The sequence below is a fragment of the Ptychodera flava genome, chromosome 22 (assembly GCF_041260155.1).
Source record: "Ptychodera flava strain L36383 chromosome 22, AS_Pfla_20210202, whole genome shotgun sequence".
Taxonomy (NCBI): Eukaryota; Metazoa; Hemichordata; class Enteropneusta; family Ptychoderidae; genus Ptychodera; species Ptychodera flava.
In genome coordinates this window covers 34855369-34879242 of record NC_091949.1, presented here as the reverse complement: position 1 = coordinate 34879242, position 23874 = coordinate 34855369, and the positions used below count along the sequence as shown (strand labels likewise).

Sequence of the window (23874 nt, the reverse complement as noted above, 5' to 3'; positions counted from 1 at the left end):
ATACCAAATCATATTACACACTGTATATATCACACTGCATGATATCATACCAAATCATATTGCACACTGTATATATCACACTGCATGATATCATACCAAATCATATTACACACTGTACATGTTACACTGCATGATATCATACCAAATCATATTACACACTGTATATATCAGACTGTATGATATCATACCAAATCATATTACACACTGTATATATCACACTGCATGATATCATACCAAATCATATTGCACACTGTATATATTACACTGCATGATATCATACTGCATCTCTATCTCTTGCTCATCCCCACACCATTACCTGTTCAAATGAATACAGCCCAGCCTCTTTACCAATCTTGATCATGTCTTCAAGTATAGCATCCTTAATAGCCTAGAAAATCAAAGCACATCAGCGATGACACTTCAAGAAAGTCCCACAATTTTAATACATATTACAAACTGTCCTCTTACAACAGACCCTGTTTCTATTTCTATGTGATGGGAAAACCACACAATAACCTGTGTTGTACGGTATGATGTAATTTCAACTGAGAATACAAATAGAAGATACAATGTAAAATGTTATACAACTAATGCACACATTGAGAGCTATTAAATTTTATGTCTTGATGTTATTAAACAAGATTTTGACACTTTCCGTGAAAAATATTCTTTTAGCCCACATTTCAAAGTTCATAGTCCTACTGTTTTCCATTGTGTACAGCAAATGGATAGAATTTTCAATAATTGGTACCTTATTTTCACAGAGTTCCTCAAAGCTGCCAGTGATTCCTAAGGATGTTCCAAGTTTAGGTAACGTGTCCTCATCTGGTACGACGACACCAACAAGACATGACTGATAAAAGAAAACAAGCAGCAGGGAGGTTATGTCAAATGTTACTGTCACATATATCAGTAGACAGGCCAAGCTAGAGTATTTCCTTAAATGCAAGTCAATATAGGTGTATATGTATAATTATGATACTACATATGACATTAAACCAGGCCTTGAAAACTTATGTCACACCATTCCATTATCTAATTTTAACACTACAAATTTGAGACTTTTACACCTCTAGTAATTATTTTAAGTTGACACCAGCCGATGCAGTTACCTGGTCCAATCGCCAATGTGTTCCACTCATTTGCATAAATTATCCAAATGAAAAATCAAACTTGATTGTACATTGGCACAGTTACAATGTTGTGCACACTGCACCAAAGACGTCAGAAGTTTGGCATCCTGCCAGATCTCATGGCTAAGCATGATGATGCGTGTCAGCTTTAAATCTAAAACCTGTGTCTAACTAAAATTGCATTGTGGGAACTCATCTTAAGGTAGTATGCGCCTCGAAAGTGAAAGACTTAAACTTTTGCTCAAACTTTCCTAAATGAAAGTTTCATCCATTCTCTTACTAAATCATAAAAATCAGGGGTCACCGAGCAAAGTTTGGAACTAGCGAAACAAATTAGTCAACATTTTGCAATATTTGAAATTCAAAATGGCCGCCATTCATGTGTTAACTCTATACGGTAAAAATAAAATTTTGGATTTTCGAAAAACTAAGACGATGAAAGTTTTTCTTTCTTCAAGAGCTTTAAAATGAGCCCCCACAAGTGGTAGATCGGAAAAGAATTGTAGAAATTTGAGAGTCCGAGTCTCTGTCCGCGAGGCGCGTTCTACCTTAATGCAGCATGGCTACAAGCTATCCTGTGTTATTTTCTAGAAGATGACACAGATTTTCAAAAGCTACCTTTCAATCATTCATAGTAATTTTACCAACATGAAATAAATAAGATCAATAAAAATTTCTGAATTTCTCTGTTTGAGATGATAAATTTTTCTTGAAACTTGAATCTTAACATTCAAAGAATATGTCACACTGTTGGGAATACATTTCATCTATATGTATAAGTGTGAAAACAAATCTACAAACCTTCAGACTATCCCCATGTACAAATACTTGAGCCACCAGCTGACTTCTGACATAGATGTTTTCTACCTTTTCAGGCGCGATGTATTCACCCTGTGCTAGCTTGAAGATATTCTTTTTCCTATCAATGATCTTCAATGCACCATTCTGTGGTCAGAGGGAGAGATGTGTCATCATGGAACTTGCTGTTATCATCACACACACACACACACACACACGCATGCACGTACACTCGCTCTCTCTCTCTCTCTCTCTCTCTCTCTCTCTCTCTCTCTCTCTCTCTCTGTATGTGTATATATATACATACATATATATACTCGAGGACATCTGTATACTTCGATATACATACATATATATATATATATATATATATATATATATATATATATATATATATGTGTGTGTGTCTGTGTGTAATGTATAACATATCATGTTACATGTTTTGTTGATACACATACCATATCATGTTACATGTTTTGCTGATACACACACATGTATGTATGTGTGTATGTATCAACAAAACGGGTAAGGTCAAAGGTTAAACTTGTTGTTTACAAAACCTTTAGGAAACCAAGGTAAAGGTTATACTGTCATGTCAGTGTCTTGTGGCTGGTAACTTACTCAACATATTCAATTTGGTCATGAACACATCATGAACAGTTTGGAATGCTGATTCAACAAATGTCAGGTCTGCTACGTGTATTTTGTCTCAACATTGACAAAAAGTGAATTTTAAGAAGTAATAGCCATGGGAAACAATATGGTTTTTACCAAGTAACATGGTGAGAATGAACATGGCGAAACAGGTATGCATATAAAATGTGAGAGTGAATAAAAACCTACTGGTAACCATTCACCAATGTCCCCCGTGTGAAGCCAGCCATCTTCATCGATAGTCTCGGCTGTCTTCTCGGGTTCTTTGTAGTAACCTGAGAAAATGTTGGTTCCTTTAGCGCACACCTTGACACAAACAGGAAAGACAGAAGGGAACAGTATGTTTATACAAGTTGTTGTGAAAATTCAATTTCAAAGCAATCCACATTCACAGAGATTGCTTTATATGTGCATATTATAATAACAAACAAATCTGTTCTCTGTAAATTATTCTTGCACCATGTACTTGAACTTTTCTGTAAATGACCGTACTTCACTTAGACTTTCTGACACAAATCAAACATGAAAAGGGTGATGTACCGACAATAATCAGCACATGATTTATGTTTTGTCTGCATTTCAAGAAGTAAATTTAGAACGCTACCTCTCAGTTTCTCAACGATAAGTCAATATTTTTTCTCTCCTTTATTAGATGCTGTTATCTCTTGTTTATATTTTGTAAGTCACTTCATTCTAGTGTGTGAATTTTAAAGATGTAAATATATAGCTGTCGTGATAATTTTTTGAAATCTAACATGTGGGCTTTTCTTCCTGTGTGGCTTTTCTGCTTGAAGGATTGCAAGGGGTCGTCTCTCACCTCCCCTTGGTTATTCTCAGCGTAGTACTGCATTTCAGGAACGTCCACTAATTTGACCAGATTACAGGCTACAGGGCTGCCGACATGACCGACACTGTGATCACCGGGTACTGTCAAGGTGATAGCAGCTCCAGCTTCAGTTTGGCCATAACCTTCGAATACCTGTGATTTGTAACCGGTAAAATAGGTCTGATGATAATAATTGGCATTGAACAGCAAACAGTGGCATTGAAATTCTGACCACAGAATGGAAGGAATTACAAAATGGAGGAGTTGACTTACATAGCAACCAAAGCAGCATCTCAGGAATGATGTAATCTCTGCGGAAAGAGGAGCTGCACCAGAGATGATTACCTTCACCCTTCCTCCGAGCGACGACTGGAAAAAAATCATAAAAATATCAGATACAATTTAGATATTGGTCACTTAAAATGCTCAAACTTTATTGCAACAAAGGTCCAGGAAAGTGAGGTATCATGGGTGACTTTCCTATGGAGGTGTCTGTATTGATACATTGCTGAAAAATGGTGTTCTTGCCTGCATTTATTGAATTGGCCCTTATGAAAAATGTTCTATAAACTTCTATAGATATTCTGTAGAAAATGGTGCAAAAACTCTCTACACTTCTAATCTAAAACAATTCTATAGATATCTATAAAATATTTTTAGCTGTAGACTCTATAGAATTCTATACAGTCCTTTTCATAAGGGGTATTTTGTTATGTATGACATTACAATTTTCCCAAAATCAGTGCAGACAACTGTGCATGATGTATATTACTGATACTTGAGCGCTGCCCTATGATAGTATAGTGAATTCTCCTTTTCACCAATTCTTTTATTAGTTAGTCAACAATGAAACACTTTGAAGCAAAACTAAGGTTACACTTTCATGCGTGAATTAGTATGCATCTCAAATATGAACGTTTCAATCACAGACATTCAAGGTATTCATTCCCAAGGAAAACAATAAATCTTTGACTTTGATAAAACCAAGAAGATGAAAGTCTACCGTTACTTTTGTCCTCAGACATGCTCCAAAATAAATCAACACAAGCTACAGTGTAGTGGAGCGATGTAAAGTCTGTGAAAAGTAAAAAAATCTGTCTTGGATACATTTTTTCCCCTAAACTCTTTCACTCCAATTTCATGTTTAACCTGTTCACCCCCAATTCCATGTAAACAGGTCCAAAATCACCATCGATAACAATGGGTTAGGGCCAAACCATGGTGGTGAAAAGGTTAATAGGTCCACTCACCCTACAGAAGGGAAAAGGAAATGTACCACCAATGCCTGGGCCAATCAATTTTTAAGGCAGTATGTGCTTCGAAAATTCAAAGACTTAAACTTTTACTTTAACTTTCCTCAATGAATCTTTTAACCATTCTCTTTGAAAATCAAGAATAGAAATTGGGGTCATCATGCAAACTTTGGTACTGGAGACACAAATCACGAAAATTTTACCGATATTTGAAATTCAAAATGGCCACATCCCTGTATTATCTCTATGGGGAAAAATAAAATTTTCAATTTTCAAAAAACTAACATGGTGAAAAGTTTTCTTATACCAAGCGCTTTAAAATGAACTGCTACAAGTGGTAGATCAGAAAAGAATTGTAAAAATTTTCGAGTCTAAATATTTTTTTATTTATTTTTTTTTTTTATTTATTTATTTATTTAGGTAGACCAATGGGCATAAAGCCCATTTACAGACACCTAGAAAATAAAACTTAACATATAAAAAAGAAAACTATACGCAAAAAAATAAAAAGTGACATCACAATCATAACTAACTAACTAACTAACACGTAGTTAAAAACAACAATCAAGGAAACTAGTAAAAACATGCACCCTGCAGCGCATGCCGAAAGGTGAAAGTAGAACTAAATAAATCAATATTTGGATGATCTTTTAAGATTCCATTGATAGTATTTAAATATCTTAAAATTGGAGAGTATTTCCTGAGATTAATTCTCGAGGCACTGATGCGGAAAATGTAGCTATTACGCAGCTGTCTGCATGGTACGTTAAAAGGTATTTTGTACAAAATGGACGAGCAATTATAATGTGCATTGACAAGTTTGAACCAAAAGTGCCATCTAAAAATTTATGCCTCCTTACCAGTCGAGGAAGCTTAAACCTTGTACTGAGAGAATAATACTCTGCTGAAGTATATTGCAGATTTGATTTAAAGCATAGAAATTTAAGAAACTGTTCGATTTTATCAATTTGTGTTACTTGCCATGGAGACCATATAACACTGCAGTATTCTAGGTGGCTTCTCACGTGGATTACATACAAAGACCTCAGAGTAGAAATATTTGAAAAGTTAGCGCATGTACGCTTAATAAAACCCATCATTCTGAAAGCTTTTCTAACAATACTATCAATGTGAGTATTAAAACACATGTTCAAGGTACGAAAAATACCAAGATCTTTAACACTATGAATGCGGGCTAGTGGCCCACCAGCAATACTGTAATTGTAGGTGATCCGTTTCTTTTTGTTTGTAAATGTAATGATGCTGCACTTCCCGACATTAAGCTTTAATTTCCATGTATTGCACCATTTGTAAATGTTATCAATGTCTGCTTGGAGGGAAATACAATCACTTTGTGTGCTAATTGTGCGATAAATTTTAGCGTCGTCAGCATACATTGAGCACAGTGATGATCCATGGCAATGAACAATGTCTGGCAAGTCGTTGACATACAGAATGAACAAAAGTGGCCCAATTAATGAACCTTGGGGTACACCTGACGTGACATCACATGGTGATGACATGTGACCATTGATAACTACATGTTGTGTTCTGTTACGGAGGTACGATGTAAGCCAGGACAAAACGCTGCCGGTGAAACCATATCTGCTCAGTTTATGTGACAATAAGGAATGTGATACAGTGTCGAAAGCCTTACTGAAATCAGTATAAATGCTGTCAACCTGAAATTTCTGATCGATGGCTTCTGTAATAAAATCAACATAACTTACTAAATTTGTTTGAGTTGACCGACCTTTCATAAATCATGTTGGGATTCTGAAATATATTCCCTGACAGGGGGGAAACAGGCGAGCATAAACTACTTTCTCAAAAACTTTAGAAACTAATGGCAAAAGAGATATTGGACAGTAGTTAACTACCTTTGATTTGTCGCCTGATTTATAAACTGGTGTAACATTTGCAACTTGCAAAAATCAGTGCCCCGAGACGCGTTCTACCTTAAGATCTTGAATCTCCAAGAGATCACTCACCTGGATTTTCTTGAAGACAATTTTGTCCCATATGCTGTCATTTCTGACTACTCCCCTGAAAAAGAAAAATTCACAAGCTTCTCATTATTACGAGGACAAGGGCTGTGAACTCTTGCACTTTTAACTTACTTTAAGAGTATTTTGGGGTAAAAGATGATATTGTCTGAATTTGTGATGCGACATATAACAGAACAATGCACTGTACAATGTTTAAAGTTTGAGGTGTCGTTTATCATGTAACTCAAATAGTTGTCAAAGTGAATTCAACTTTTCTTTAGATTACAAGAAGAGAAGGAGAGAAGGAGAGAGCCATGCACATCTTAATATGTCTACCTTTCAAGTTCTCGTTTCTTCATGTATATAGCGGTTTTGAAGAGAGTCCTGGCTATAAAACTAGCACCGTTCACATTGGACATTATCTGAAAAATAACACATACAGCAATATGTTTTTGGTGAATTAAATCTTTCAATGCACTGATGATAGGTAAGAAAGCTACACTTCAAAACCTCCCATGAAAATGAATAAAGTTCCCATAAAAACTTGTCACTGTGTTTTAAAATGGAACCGAGGCCTATCTCTTCCTTATGTATCAAGAACATCAGGAAAACTCACATTTTGTCTGATCAGAAACAAGCATACAGCCAAAGGACCTATGAAATGGTCTAATGCATACATGTTAGGATCACTCCTAATGGTCCTTGGATGTAATATGTCCATTTCCACAATATTTATTGTGTGCATTTGCAGGATAATTGACAAATTGAAGTGTAAAATTTGCAAGTTTTAAAGATTTGACCAATTGACTTTCTTCGCCTTTCCAATGATTTTGGGTGTGTACTGTATATAAATATAATATTTGACACCTTTCCTGACAATGACAATGAGACAGTCTCTATTTATACAAACTCATCACCCTGATTTGAGGAGAACCATTTCAATTTTGTTTCCTCCCTAGTTTGAGTATGAATAGGACCCACTACCCCCTGCTGTTCAGTCCACTGCCGTGAACCGTGTTTTACCTTGTGCTAGGCCTGACTACAAAAATTGTCAATCTAAAGTGTAATCCATACATCGCAAATTTTGCCTGCCACACGAACTTTTGATGAAAAGACCATCACGAGTATCTCCCACTAAGTAATTCAAATGCATACAAAACTGCAGGTAAAGACCATTTCATTGTCACTTTACTGGAACTCAATAAGAACTTTTACTTCTAGCTTTTGGTGAAAACGTTTTCGATTCGTTGGGGTTTTTACCTTATCATAGACTCTGTTAAGTAGCCGTGGCACAGAACAAAAGACGGTTGGTTTCAATTCCTTCAGATCATCCATTAGTAATTTGACATCACCTTGATAAAAACCAATTTGACTGCCTATTGCAAAGTACCAGGCCTGTTGAATAGGACGAAATGAAATAAAGTCACACATACAAACTAAAAGATTGAAATAAACCAATTGCCAGCAACTATCCTTGACAGAAAATAGCATTGATGACACAGAGCTCCCATTTGATAAGATCAGAAGCACATTTGACACTTCAAATATGAAAGCTGTTTGACAAAACATAACAATTCCGAGATGAGATTTGAGTTACTCTGCTTAACCATACAGTACATTCAGTGAACTTACCTGGGCCATTCTTTCAAACATATGAGCCAGTGGTAAATATGATAAATGTACATCATCTGCTGACAGCTCTATGGCATTCTACTTCAAAAAACAAATTGAAATCAGTGAGCAATAAACGTCATCTCTTGACTTGAAATCAACAATTTAACACTGGATTCTCAAAGTATCAGGGGCTATGAAATTTTCACTTTCATATAAATACTTTGTAACACAACATAAATGTATCTTTTAAAGCATACTTCAAGCTCCATGCAACATGAACACAAATATGCAAACAGGCATGCATAACTACAAAGACACACTGCAGTGCACTATTTACAGTTCAATTCAATCAAATTCTTACGTCCTGGCAATTTTCATATTGAAAATGCCAGGATATAAGAAATTTGATCATTATTTATACAAATCTCGTACAGAACCAAGTCTCATAATCAATCACCATATCTCTATTCATAAGCTGTTTCTGGCATTGTGCTTTGTTATCAATTTTTCTAAATATACCTGAAAAAATTATTTTGTTGAAGTACATTCAAAGACTGTAAGGTAGTACCCGCTTGAGGGACATACATTCAGTCTCTTAATTTTTTTCAATTCTTTTCTGATCTACCACTTATGGGGACTTATTTTAAAGCTCTAGGGGTTAGAAAATTTTCCACGATCTTCGTTTTTCAAAAATCAAAAATTTCACTTTCCCCATACAGTTAACACATGGATGGCAGCCATTTTGAATTCCAAATATCAGTAAATGTTAGGTAATTTGTTTCCGCACCTGGTATCAAACTTTACAAGGTAACACCTTATTTTTATTCTTGAATTTAAAAGGGAAAGGTCATAGTTTGCTAATAAATGTTTCAGCAAAAGTCGAAATCTTTCAATATCAAGGCGCATACTACCTTAATGCACTGACAACTTTACAGATAGTTCAGAGACTGCAAAAATTGCAGGTTCTGCCACAGTTAAGAATAAAAACATAAAGAGAGACTAAGAATAACTACTTACCTAAAATTAAAACAGAATTATGCAAAAGAAAGGGATAAAAGAATGAGAAGAGATTGTCTTAGCTAGGTTTACTGTTTTACATTCCTCACTGTACATGCTGTTAGTTGCAAATGAGATACAGCCAGTTTCAGTTACCCTTGCCGTTTCGGTGTCCAGTATACACATTGTGTGCAGAGAATGCATGATGCTTTTATCTAATACAAACAACTGGGTGTCATAATAGAGATACAGTCTTAATTAAGAAACTAGGCCTACAGTGGATACACTGCAGATTACAGCTGGAAACCCCGTGTGACAAGAGTGACCACTAGCACACATCTATTTTTACTCACGTAACACTGAATGAAAAATATAGTAAGTACAATAGTAGATGAGTGTGAATGAAGTTTTTTACCAGATTTCACACTGTCATACTGTAACACATGAACTTCACAAGGTAAGATGTCCAACTGATTGAAAGAAACCTTAACATTTTCTCGTGCGATTTTAGTCACTGCCGATAACATCATCAGTCTACTCCAGAAACAAACACACCTGCCAACTGTAATTAGTCTAGTGTAATGTACTGAGAAAGCATCACTTTTAAGAGACCCTGTTGTTTGTGACCCTGTTGTTAGATATTTGATAAAAACACTTTGTGTTCTGTGCATATGATGTATGATACAAGACATTGAAACAGGCAAGGTAAAGTGAAACAAGCTGTAACTGACTTGATCATGTAAAACACGATATTATCTCTATTCACACATTTTATGGCAATCCTATTATTTGGTGGTATTTTTGAAGTGGACACATAAACCATCAACACAATTCTGTAAATATAACAATGAAATTCTCTGTGAACAATTATCAAGATCACTGTTATTTTACAGCTCATAAAATTGCTGTTCAAAGTTTAAGGGTAAATTTTGGATAACAAGTTTGCATCAGCGGCTTGATTTTGGGAAACAATCTGTAATCTCGTGATATCTCACTTCATCACCATTTGACGAAAGAAGAAATAGAAGAAAACAAAGAATACAGAATGGGAGAGCAACTACAGGTATCGATAGGTAAGACTGAAGTGAGTAAATGCAGAGCGCTACAAAGCAAGACTACAGAGAAAGCAAAAACCACAACATCAAAATATTCATATCAGCTAACGTCAACACTGTTGCTTTTTGTGCATTATCCTGACGGTGAACTCAAACAAACCTTTTCATGTTATTTTATCAAATCACTAAATGGTTGGAAATAGGTTGGAATACAATGACTTATGGCTGCATATGTAGACCAGAATGACAGAAAATCATGAAGACATACAGACATTTGCAAAATTATTATGAGAACTGTTTACAGTAGTAATGCTCCTCAAAAGTGGCTGACTTAAACTTTTGCTCACTTTGGAGACGCATACTAGCTTAACATGGGGTATGAGAGGCCGTTTTGAATTTCAATATTGGTACCTATTCCAAAACTTTGCATGGTAAACCCTGATTTTATTCTTGGTTATAAAAGAGAACGTTGAGAGTTTCCCTGTGTACAACTTGGACAAACTTTAAACCATTCAGTTTGGAGGTACATATTATACCATAACTGCTGCGACTAGACTGTTTGCAATTTGAGACAAAAATCTATGCCAATATCAATGAGTATTTCTGTGTTTTCCGTAATCTGTTAACTTCAACAAAAGTAGTCGGACAGTTTTCTAAACATTGCTTTCTAAACATTCTGAACAAACAGTTCTAACTGAACCCACATACAATTCACACAAACTTTTCTAGATCCTAGACATATCACAGTGATATATGACAAGCAATTAAACACACTGTCTAGTCATCTATGAAAGCAATTTTTTAACAGTCTAATGTATTAATGTTGTATAACGTGTAATGTATTTTAGTTGAATGTTGCTTTTTAAGGTTTCTAAACACTAGAAAAACGGAGATGATGAATTGTGTCATTTTTATACCATGATCTGTTAATAAATTACCTCGCCAAGGACACCTAAGGATGATGCCATAGCAACAATGTTACCATGGGACAGACAGACTCCCTTAGGGTTACCTATAGATAATGAGGGTGGAGCAGAGAGTATAGTATGATGAGGACAGTAAATAGTTATTATGTTTACCACTCAGTACAGCAAATAATTTCAACTCCACCTTGTCAAATTCATTGATTGCAGATGAATTGTTAATTCTCCTGCCTATAATTGTTGTTTTTTTTACCCCAACGAACTTCGGTCAAAATCAATATTCCCTCTCTCCACTTTACGAGTAAATCTGAGAATAAATGGGTGAAAAATGCTGAAAGTTTGTGAAATTTGCAAACTTTTGAATATCCTCATGAATGCAAAGAAATGTAATTACAATTGAATTAAAATCAGCGTGGTAAAGAGAAGATCAAACTGTGATAACAAGTTGCTCTGTTATTTTCATAAATGTGATGAATTCACTCACAAAGAATCGACTTAACTAACTTGAATATGACAAAATGGTGTTCACTTTTGCTGAAGAGAGTGTTGAGATCAGGCCACTTCTGTCAAGCTGATGTCATGTTCATGACAAAATTTTGCGCAAATCACATGCATCAATTGACTTCACTCTTTGATTTCCAACTCTAAAGTTAAAACAGTTCATCCAGCTGTATATCATGCACACAATTAAACTGAAGCAAAACCTAGCTGAGGTATGACATATCTCAGCTAGAGGTTTTGGTTCAGTTTTATTAATGTACTGGATTCTATTAAAATATAGAGTAAATATGTGCAAAGCTTGCTGTAATGCCGACAATAGACAGATTCATTTCAGGTCCAAAGTCACAGCAAATGTAATTGAATGTACACTATTCTTGAAAAGCAAGATTAATTTTCTGACAGGATATCATGATCCTCAATTGAGAATCTGCAGCATGTAGCATTCGGCAAGATCCACACTTGAAGCATCCCCATTGAAACATTAGAAAAAATAGGAAGACTGATACATCAATGGTTAATGTGTGAAGCGTTCGCCAAGCAGGTTGTGTACATCTAGTTACTGGATAGCTGGAAACATGAAATGTTTGTGTATGTGGACATAAAATAATGGGATGACCAAGAGAGAGAGAGTTTTCTGTTGTGTTCAAAAAGGCCACTTTCCACTAAAATGTATAAGAAATGACAGATTTTACAACGAGAATAGATGTAAAATCTGTTTTGAAAAAAGGGAGCTTCTTTTGCATTCAAAATTTGATGAGCGACATTGTACGTGATGTACTTAGGATTGAACAAGAAGATTTTTCATCAAAAACTGTTAAATGCAGCTGATAACGATTGCATATGATTTTCTGTCAAAGCTTTGGAAACGAATGTGGCATTTCTGACAAATCAGGAAAACTCTCTCAATGGTCAAAAACATGGAGAATTTTCTTGGAAAAAGAGAATAGATAAAATGTAATATATTTGACGCAGTTTTAGCAGCCATGCGAAAGTAGGTTGGGTCAAAATCAGATGAGAGGCTGTATCAAGACAGTTCAAAATGATTGACCTCTGCAGGTATGTGTTCAACTTGTGAATGGTTTCATCATCAAAAGCTTTATGTTGGCCTGGAATAACCTTTGACCTCGCCGATCCTCCAACATGGATGCCAAAACGTTGCAACTCGCAGAAAATGACACAACTAGCCAGTAACAAACCTGCCATTGCATATGTATTGATGCGATATTTGCTATAATGTTTCCATGGGTTAGCGCAACACCCTTTGGAGTGCCTGTAAGCAAAATATTTACAGCTACCGCATCATGGAACAAAGAACATTACATGCGACAAGATTATGTTTTGGTGATAAGTTTATAAACATGACATAAATCTTCCATTCCCCTCTTGGTGGAAATAGTAAAAAGAACAATTTTGCAATATTTTACAGTGCCAATTGTATCGATCTCCTACAATCCCTATATGATATTCTTAATATGGATTAAATTTAATACCATTTTGCTCATATAATCAAAAGAATGTTGATCGAAACATAGAAGCAGATCAAAGATGTCGAGTGAAATATATGAAAATTGAAAGTTTTTGCGAGGTGCTATGCCGAGTGAAATATATGAAATTGAAAGTTTTTGGGAGGTACTATTTGCCGTCAAGTTGGGGCAAGACAAAGTTTTGGGAGGGTACTATCTACCGTTCTATTTGCTGATTAATGTATTTCTCACAATATCATTTCAGATCAAGTAATAGCAAAGTAATTTTGATTGAGCAAATATCACAAAGAACAATAAGCAGAGTTGAATGAAATGGCAATGATGTGCATTCTGGCACATTATTTGGAAATAAAAACAATAGGCAGTACTCAAACCATTTTATGAGGGCGCTGTTCAGAATTAAAAGCACTGCCAAAGAGAACTCTCAAAACATCAATCAGAATGAAAGTAAACCAACAGTTATCGACAAAATAGTGGAAAAAGAGTAGAGAGTATATGTTTACGACAATTTGGAATGGAGATGCATAATTTTCCATCAGGAACCAATAAATTGGCGTAAAAACAATAAATCTGCTGTAAATATCATATTTATATAGTATTAAATATGCTGGCAGCTTCAATATAGAATTACTTTTTTTACATTAAAGAGAAAGAATTTAGCCAGAAGTTTAAAAACAATCAGAAAAACAAGAATCTGGATAAATTTGCCTAAGATGCTCATAAGAAACATGGCAACACCAGCAATTACAGCAGTTTCGACTAGTCAAGAAACACAACGAAACTACATGGATCATTACTGTGGGTGATATATTTACTACAATCCATTCATGTTGTTAGCTTACAATCACTACAACTGGACTAGAAAAGCTAAGACTGAGGGAAAGAATTTCGGGTCATATGGGGACACGTTATGAACTTAAATATTACTTGACTGAAATTCAAAACTAAATGTGACTCATGTGTTTTCATGTACGCTCTTTAAAGGCTGTTATCAGCAGCATTGTTTCCATACACATGCACAGCCCAATGGTTAAACCAGGCCCTGCACCCTGTGCAGTACAGCGCCACCACGAGGTCAATCACAATAATCGCTCATTTATCACATTGAACTACAATAATAGCTAGCAGCAGGGAGTCCACTCTCACTGTGTTAAAGGAATTTGTCCCTTGTTATGCATTGATTTTCTCTTAGCAATACAAGAAGACACCATGCCAAAACTATCCTGCTTACAGTATATTACCAAATGCTGTAAGCTTATTCCCAAATATAGGGTGACCCAGTTCCTAAACTGATATATCTCATGCAATGTCATGGTAATTAATTCTCATCGTGTCAGCAATGTTCATATTTTGTCAAATTTACAGTACGGCAAAATTTTATAATTTTATAACTTTACATCTATGTCACAAAACAACATAGTATTGACACAAACTGGCATTTTTTACAATTCAAACACTGACTTTAAAAGCACTGGTACAGTTCACAGATAGCTGACCACTTACCTGTTGTACCGCTGGTGAAACAAATTGTGGCAAGGTATTCAGGCTTTGGTGGCTGTAGAATAAAAGAAAGACAAAAAAAATTACGACAAAATGTATTATTTGGAAGAAAAAGTTCACACACAACAGAATCAAGAACATGTCAGAGTAATGTATGAATGAGATCTTACGATTTTGAGACTGTCTATTTTTTTAAGAAAGTATTATTGATGCGTGTATGTGTTGAAATTCATCATTACAGTCAGGAAGAATGCAAATTTTTCTTAAAAAATAATTTACAGTAAAAATTTTTAAGAGATTTCAGGGAATATCTGTGGCTGTTACAGGAATTGGTTTCATAAAAATGTCACAATGTAAGGTCATGTTGAGGTCATGAAAATGTCACAATGTAAGGTCATGAAATGTCACAATGTAAGGTCATGTAGAGGTCAAAAAAATGTCACAATGTACGGAGGTCATGCAGAGGTCATGAAAATGTCACATTGTAAGGTCATGCATGTAGAGGTCATGAAAATGGCAAAGTCATGAATAAAACTCTATTTCAATTGTATGCATATGAGAACAAATGCAAGTTTAAAAGTTCATAGAGTGCTTGACTTTTACAAACTGATAACGAAGAAGGATATGAGAATTCACACGAAATATCTCTTTTGAATATTTAACCATGACTTACAACAGGTTCATGGGGATAGTCTTGTCCAAGGGCCTGTCAAATAAAATAAAATTAAATATTGAAATCAGTAACATTTTTAAACACAGACTTTATACTAGTACTCTTTTATACAGAAACAGATGTGTTCAAACCCCGCTGGCGAAATAAAACAAAGACAAAAGTTCTTACTTGGCTAACACATGAGGGAGCTGTTGATAGTGGCCGTACTTTGCAAGTTTCCCAAGCATGTATCATTTTATTCAGTACTCTATGACAAGGCGTTTAACGATGGATTTTTATGAATTAAACAAAAAATAGAAGACATCACAAATGTCATGAGTATAAGATAAAAATAATGAACACGGAAAAATAAAGTTCTAATGAAAAATAACCCAAACATGACGAGGTACACTGGTTGTGGCAAAATAAAACATTTTATATTTGAAAAAAAAATACTTTTTGCGGAAGCCAATCAGGAAAAGAGATCGTTTATGGGACAAAACACATTTTACACATTCCATGTACAAGTAGCATTGACTGACCTCCATTTCAGAGAATGAAATGATTTCAAGACCTCCTTGGACAGCTAATTCTTTATATTCCTCCGGCACATCATCTATGGCTATAATACACTTAAGATTTGGTGTCTTGCTTGCACTATCGACAATAGACTTTATCTGCTTGGCTTGTTCAACTACAACATACTGGATTTCGGCTGTGACAGAAAGTGAGATCATTGTAAGTAACTGCAACAACATGGTGCTGATGCCATATCAAATAAACCAAGATTGCTTTCCTTGAAACAGATCATCAATTAAGTTTGGAGAGCATACATTTTATGAATTCTGGCTCATTGCCAAGACCAAATTTGATAGAGTTGACTGGAGAAACATTTTGCAAGAATACTTCATGACAGAGCCTCATCTCTGTGTCAATAGATCAAACCTTGAATTCAAATTGACCAAGTTACAAACACACCTACATGAGCAAACGCACGCAAAAGTACGTGCATTTCCATACATGCCGTACGCATGAGTTTGTTTGTACCGTCATCATGTGATCTCTCGGGCTCACTGAGTCTGTAGAACATATCTTGTCTTTTTTTATTCCGGAGTAGAACCACTGCATTCTTTACTGGAGGAATATTACCAAACAAGCAAACAAATCAAGAGGGTCAGAATGTGCAAGAATCAACATGCAGCTTTCCATTCTTCACTTGCAATTCTGAGAGATAGAATGCAGCTAGGGTACAGATATCCAGACTCTCAACTTGCAATTCTGAGAGATAGAATGCAGCTAGGGTACAGATATCCAGACTCTCAACTTGCAATTCTGAGAGATAGAATGCAGCTAGGGTACAGATATCCAGACTCTCAACTTGCAATTCTGAGAGATAGAATGCAGCTAGGCTACAGATATTCACACTCTCAACTTTCTACAATACTTTTCTGATCTACCACTTGTAAGGGCTCATTTTGAAGCTCTTGCAGTAAATAAAATTCTCTCGGTCTTCTTTTTATATATATCCAAAAGTTATTATTTTGTCTATTGGGATGGCAGCCATTTTGAATATCCAATATCTGTGAATTTAGGGTAATTGTTTCTTTGGTTCCAAACTTTGCATGGTGACCCCTGATTTGTATTTGTGATTTTGAAAGACACAGGTGGAAATTTTCCTTGGGCAAAGTTAGAGCATAATTTTAAATCTTTCAATTTCGAAGCACAATACTACTGACTCCATGGTCTGTCCTTGAAACTTTAAGCATGTAACTGTTAGTCAAATGCTGATTATAGTTCCTTCACTGCTAGAATTTGGAATGTGTCATGTTTTTGGAACAATATATTGGACATAGGGGTAAGAAGGCTGTTGTTCAATTGGTGTTCGGGTTTGTCATATCTTATCTGTATTGTATTTTATTTATCTTCAGACGCTGAAGTAAAGCCATCAATCAGTGGAGAGAGGCAGTTTGAGGAGCAGACTTAGACCTCATTGGTGTTAAGGTAGTATGCACCTCAAAAGTGAAAGACTCAAACTTTTGCTCAAACTTTCTTCAATGAAACTGTCAACCATTCTCTCACCAATTCCACAACAAAAATAAGGGGTCACTGTGCAAAGGTTCACACTAAGGGAAACAAATTACATCCCATTTACCAACATCTGAAATTCAAACTGGCTGCCATCCGTGTGATAACTACATGGGGAAATATAAAATCACAGATTTGTAAAAAAACTAAGACAGTGACAATTATTCTAACTCCGAGAGCTTTAAAATGATCATTTTAAAGCTCTCGGAGTTAGAAAAATTGTCACTGTCTTAGTTTTTTTACAAATCTGTGATCGAGCCCCATAAATAGTAGACCAAAAGAGAATTGTTAAAATTTGAGAGTCTGAATATCTGTCCCCGAGCGCATTCTACCTGAATAATGCATGTACAAGTATTCTAATGACCCTGGAGAACAAAAGAAATTCCAGTAGAGCAAAACCACAGGTTCAGTTGACTCATAAATCCTCCCTGTGTGAAATTTGAACTTTAACCTCTCAGTAACCTTTAAACTTACTTCTGTTGATGATGTGTGTGCATGCGTCAGGCCCGAGGGTATCATACAGTGGTACTACAACCATAGAAAACATATTGCAGGCTTGCTCTGCGACAACCCACTGCAAAGAAAAACAAGTCATCGTTGATGACACAGTCCCCACTTGTTAATAATGGGTACTTTGATTACATGTCCTCAGAGAGGATAGAGTCCTCTTCATTAATTAGGTCTGTGATAAAAATACTTTGATACAGATGGCGCTCAATGGCCAAGAATGAGTTCCATGGTGATGAAAACATAAAACCAATGTAGGCCACCATCCTAAAGTTGATAAAATGAGTCAACTAGGAATTAATCAACAGGATGTTGCAAAACATTTTTGCATACAATTCTAACACTTAACAGATTATCACTGGTACCATATTTCATAAAGTTTGATGCAGTATTTACAACACTATGAGATCAACATCTGTATCAAGTTTCATCACATTTGACGTTGTATTAATTTGTGGCTATATCACCCTAATTAGGAAAGTTCATTAATTATGCAATTACATATTAATTAAAATGACACTGATAAATGTCTTTTTCAATGTTAAAGCAATGTGAGCTTAACATCGGTTAACATCTGTATAAAGTTTCATGAATTTGATGCAGTACATATTTCTTGACATATCAGCCTACTTACGAAACTTCAATAATTGACATGTTACTGCTACATGACGTGAAACAAATTGACGAGCATATGTATGAAATAGGTCAATGTCAACTTTGAATGATACTGGTGGAAATATGTCTGAGTTATGGCTCTGTACATGAAAACATCGTAATAAAATGGCTGCCTAGCAACCATATTGGATGGTATCACATAAAAAATCGACGTACATATGTATGACATAGGTCAATGTCCTTGTACCAACTTTGAATAAAATCAGTTGAGATATGCCTGAGTTATGCCTCTGTATATGAAAAAATCGTAACAAAATGACCACACAGCAGCCATATTGGATCGTATCACAAAACAAATTGACATGCATATCTATGACATTGGTCGATGTCCTTGTACCAACTTTGAATAAAATCGGTTGAGATATGCCTGAGTTATGCCTCTGTATATGAAAAAATTGTAATAAAATGGCCGCCTAGCGGCCATATTGGATGGTATCACAAAACAAATCGACGTGCATATCTATGAAATTGATCAATGTCCTTGTAGCAATGTTGAATAAAATCGGTTGAAACATGTCTGAGTTGTGGCTCTGTACATGAAAAAATCATAATAAAATGGCCGCCTGGCGGCCATATTGGATCGTATCACAAAAAAAATTGACGTGCATATCTATGACATTGGTCAATGTCTTTGTACCAACTTTGAATAAAATCAGTTGAAACATGTCTGAGTTATGGCTCTGTACATGAAAAAATCGTAATAAAATGGCCGCCTGGCAGCCATATTATATCGTATCACAAAGAAAATTGACATGCATATCTATGACATTGGTCAATGTCTTTGTACCAACTTTGAATAAAATTGGTTGAAACATGTCTGAGTTATGGCTCTGTACATGAAAAAATCGTAATAAAATGGCCGCCTGGCGGCCATATTGGATTGTATCCCAAAACAAATCGACGTGCATCTGTATGACATATGAAGTAATCCTTGTACCAAGTTTGAATGAAATCGCTTCTTGCATCTCTGAGATATCTGTGTGAACGGACGCACGCACGCACACACGCACGCACGCACGCACGCACGCACGCACGCACGGACATGACCAAACCTATAAGTCCCCCCGGACGGTGTCCGTGGGGACTAAATATTCAAGTTATGAAAATCAATCTTGAAATACACATTGGTTTCATTGGGCACACCGTGCAATTGTAAGATCTTTATTATCATTATCCATGCATTGTTACTTTTCAACATTTATGTCTCTGACAAAGGTGAATTTTTAATTTTTGCTGTTTCTTAGAGAGCATGCCTAGCCATTTTCACTGTATACTACTGATGAATATAGAATCAGTTTGTTTGGGTAACCACACCTACCAATGTTTGGTATATGTGAACTTTTTGCAGTAACCCTATATAAATTGACATGACTGATCAAGTATGCAGCCAAGCTGTGGTATCAACTTTGACATAAGCACATAGTTGGCAGAGAGGAGTACCACAGATTGGTCAAATGGGTATGAATTCTGTTGACATTAAATATTCACGGGGAACAACGATGTCATGACATGCCTTGAAAAACACTGTCATGACAGCGACTCATCTTCACCAGGAATTCTTCAGTAAAATTTTTTACTTTTCTTTAATCTATTAAATTTATTGGACTCTACGACCTCAATCATCACTCTCCATGCAGAGTTCTTATCACGCCCACAATGCATTGCAGGCAATAAAACACGTGCTATCCCAAACTAGTCAGAAATAATTTATAGAGTTTATTGTTTATTTTCTGGAAACACTGCCGGCAAAGAGAGATGTTTTTTCAGTGGAAGCTTTCATGTCACGACCTTACTGACCTCTGTTCTGTTTTTTGAATAGACTCCAATCAGAGTTTCAGGTCCTGGTTTGCATCCTTTGTGAAGAAGAGCTGAGCCAAAACTGGCAGCACGCTGTTCCACCTGGTGAAAATAATACAAAAACATGACTTCTTTAAATATTGCTGAGGCAAAACATCTGTACGATAGGAACAGCAAAGTTACTATATACAAAAAAAAATCTGTGTAAAAGGAACTGCAAAGTCACTATGTACAAATTGACGAGATATCAAATGAAGGGAAAGAAAGATAAAATCAAGATCAAAAGGAAATTAATAACAATAATAATAATATTTGGTTCTTATATAGCGCACATATCCACAAGTAGATGTGATCAAGGCGCTTTACAATTATTATTACCCCTGGTCACTGGACCTAATATGATACCACTCAACTCCCTGGGGAGCAGACAACAGCTCACATGTGCAGACAATAAGCGCAGCAGAGCTAAACGCACACATAACAACCTCTGTCCTACCAGGTACCCATCACTCCTGGGTGGGGAGAAGCAATGAGGAATAAAGTGCCTTGCCCAAGGACACAACACCACAGCCATGCCGGGGCTCGAACTCACCATCCTTTGATCGTGAGTCCACTGCTCTAGCCACTGGCCCATGATGCCAAATTAAAGGCCTAGTGGCTGTAACTTTCAATAATTTTTCACAATTTTTAGTTGTAATACAGTTTCTTGTTCTACTATCAAAAGCACGTCTAGATACACTGTGTTGATCTTGCCAGCTCAGTCAGTATATGTGCAGACTGCACTGTAATTGTTGACAAGTGAACTCTGGTATGGTCTTGAATTCTTAAGGATATAATAATAGTGTATTTTACACGTATAGCTTGTGCTGAAAAAATACAAAGCTTATGTTTCAACATGCTTTAGGAGTAGAACAAGAACTTGCAATTAACATACATTTAACAAAAATGGTGTAAAAGTTGTTAAAAATTACAGCTTCCAGCCCTTTTATAGATATGTTTTTCCCTGGCAAAAATACACTTGGAAAGTTTGGTGTGGATTTATCAACATTTGTTTGACAAAATAAGTTATTCAAATGCTCTGGTAATTTAATCTGTTTTAAGAGTGTCTGATAAAGAAAGTATACAGGGAGAGATCCCTTCAAATTTTGCAAACCATTCCAGATACACACAGTGTAAAGCCATGGTCATCATATCGCTACTGTCATTTGACCCCTCTCTTATCCTCCCAATTAACAAAACTACCAGTACACATCTTCCTTCTTAAAACAGTTCAACATCTATGACACATTTTCATTTTAATTGGAAAATGCTGTTTAAGATAAGGTACATGCAGTGGAACAACTATGAATTCTCCTACACAGGAGGTGGGGGGGGAGGGTGGAGGGACTGTGTCCTACACAAGACCTGTGACACACCACATAGTGTCAATTTGCTTTTCCACACAGGGAATTTCTACCTGATGTATAGATCTCAATGACCAAAATACTTGTTTTATATTGTACACATCTCAATAGTTTGCGTCAGTGGTTTGCAAGTTACCATTTCTTTCAATGAGGGTTAAAAAACATTCTACACATAAAGTTTGTCACGGCAACAATTCATTGAACAGTCACTAATTCTGAAGAATTCTGAGCTCTACACTGTGAATAAATTTTTACAACTTTCTTTGCATCAGTCCTGTACCGTAACTGTTAAAAATGTTTTCAAAGTGACAAAACAGAACTTTCGTATATCCATGGAATGTCATACTGGCTTAGATCACCCACTGATCTCAAGACACTTACTTCTTTGTATGAAATCCATACATACGGCTGTCCAGGGCCTGGTCTATGGCCCAGACAAGGTCCATTACCTACCATAGAAAATACATGAGAATATCATTTTTTTTATTTTTTATTTTTGGTTAATTTTTTTACATGATCATCACACAGGTGAGAAGGCCATTTACTAGATAGGGTACCCATCACCCCATCACTCACCATGGGGTACCCATCACCCCATCACCCACCCAATTGTGGGTGATAGGGATGATGGGTACATCAAATGAGGAGTAAAGTGCCTTACTCAAGACACAACACATCACATTTGAGTCTGGACTTTGCCATCCCAGTGAGTCTGCTGCAAGCCATCTGGCCACACCTGGGTCTAGAACACACTATCCTTTGATCTTTATAAAGCTATATATAAGGCCAAAAAATAAATAAATTGTGCTGTTCAAATAACATGGTTTTCAAAAATAGGGTAGGTAGGTGGGCAGGGATTTTTTTTCCAAAATATTTCTATTTTTAAGTATGCATTTTTCAGGGGTTCAGGGCAATCAAACACTGGCCACAACATTTCCAGAAAATGTATCATACATATAAAAGGAACAAGTCATCGTTGATGACCCAGTCCCCGCTTGCTAATGGTTACTTTGATTACAGGTTCTGTGATAAAAATACTTTGATACAGATGGCACTCAATGGCCAAGAATGAGTTCCATGGTGATGAAAAACATAAAACCAATGTAGGCCACCATCCTAAAGGTCATTAAATGAGTCAACTGGGAATTAGTTGACAGGATGTTGCAAAACATTTTTTCATTCTATCCTAACACTAATAGATAACCGGTACCATATTTCATAAAGTTTAATGTAGTATTTACAACACTATGAGATCAACATCTGTATCAAGTTTCATCAAATTTGACGTTGTATTTGTGGATATATCACTCTAATTAGGAAAGTTCATTACATATGCAATTACAAATTAATTAAAATGACACTGATAAATGTCTTTTTCACTGTTAAAGCAATGTGAGCTTAACATCTGTACAAAGTTTCATGAAATTTGATGCAGTATTTCTGACATATCAACCTAATTATGAAACTTCAATAATTGACATGATACTGCTACATGATGTGAAACAACTGACGAGCATGTATGAAATAGGTCAATGTCCTTGTACCAACTTTGAATGTTACTGGTGGAAATACCGGTATGTCTGAGTTATGGCTCAGTACATGAGAAAATCGTAACAAATTTGCCGCCACGCAGCGATATTTGATCTTACTGTTTAAAAAATCAACACGTATATGTATTACATAAGTCAATGTCCAGGTACAAACTAATAAAATCAGTCGAGACTTGCTAGAGTTATGGCTCTCGACATGAAAAAAACCATAACAAAATTGCTACCATGTGGCCATATCAGACCATATTGAGAAACAAATCAATGTACTTATGTATACTATAAGTCAATGTCCTTGTACCAACTTTGAATAAATTTGCTTGATACATGTCTGAGTTATTGTTCAGGACATGGAAAGTCGTAAAAAAAATGGCCACAAGGCGGCCATATTGGATCGTATCACAAAACAATTCAATGTGCATAAGTATAACATAGGTCAATGTCCTTGTACCAACTTTGAATAAAATCAGTTGAGATATGCCT

General features: G+C 35.8%; 1 protein-coding gene across 4 annotated transcripts in view; it reads right to left on the bottom strand.

Annotated features, from left to right (window-relative positions):
- Positions 1-23874, bottom strand: part of LOC139123282 (long-chain-fatty-acid--CoA ligase 5-like) — a 52053-nt gene that overhangs the window by 4185 nt on the left and 23994 nt on the right. For 2 of the 4 annotated variants that reach the window (XM_070689414.1, XM_070689418.1), the window contains exons 4-20: positions 22226-22293; positions 20442-20543; positions 17937-18036; positions 15920-16092; positions 15399-15431; positions 14729-14780; positions 11256-11329; positions 8285-8362; positions 7913-8047; positions 6989-7074; positions 6656-6710; positions 3685-3780; positions 3403-3564; positions 2775-2891; positions 1935-2078; positions 752-853; positions 317-388 (exon numbers count right to left, since the gene is read on the bottom strand). In XM_070689414.1, coding sequence (XP_070545515.1) covers positions 317-388; positions 752-853; positions 1935-2078; positions 2775-2891; positions 3403-3564; positions 3685-3780; positions 6656-6710; positions 6989-7074; positions 7913-8047; positions 8285-8362; positions 11256-11329; positions 14729-14780; positions 15399-15431; positions 15920-16092; positions 17937-18036; positions 20442-20543; positions 22226-22293 — 1649 coding nt within the window. Of the gene's footprint in view, positions 1-316; positions 389-751; positions 854-1934; positions 2079-2774; positions 2892-3402; positions 3565-3684; positions 3781-6655; positions 6711-6988; positions 7075-7912; positions 8048-8284; positions 8363-11255; positions 11330-12937; positions 13012-14728; positions 14781-15398; positions 15432-15919; positions 16093-17936; positions 18037-20441; positions 20544-22225; positions 22294-23874 lie in introns of all 4 variants that reach the window. The other 2 variants (XM_070689413.1, XM_070689417.1) reach the window with 1 other exon arrangement.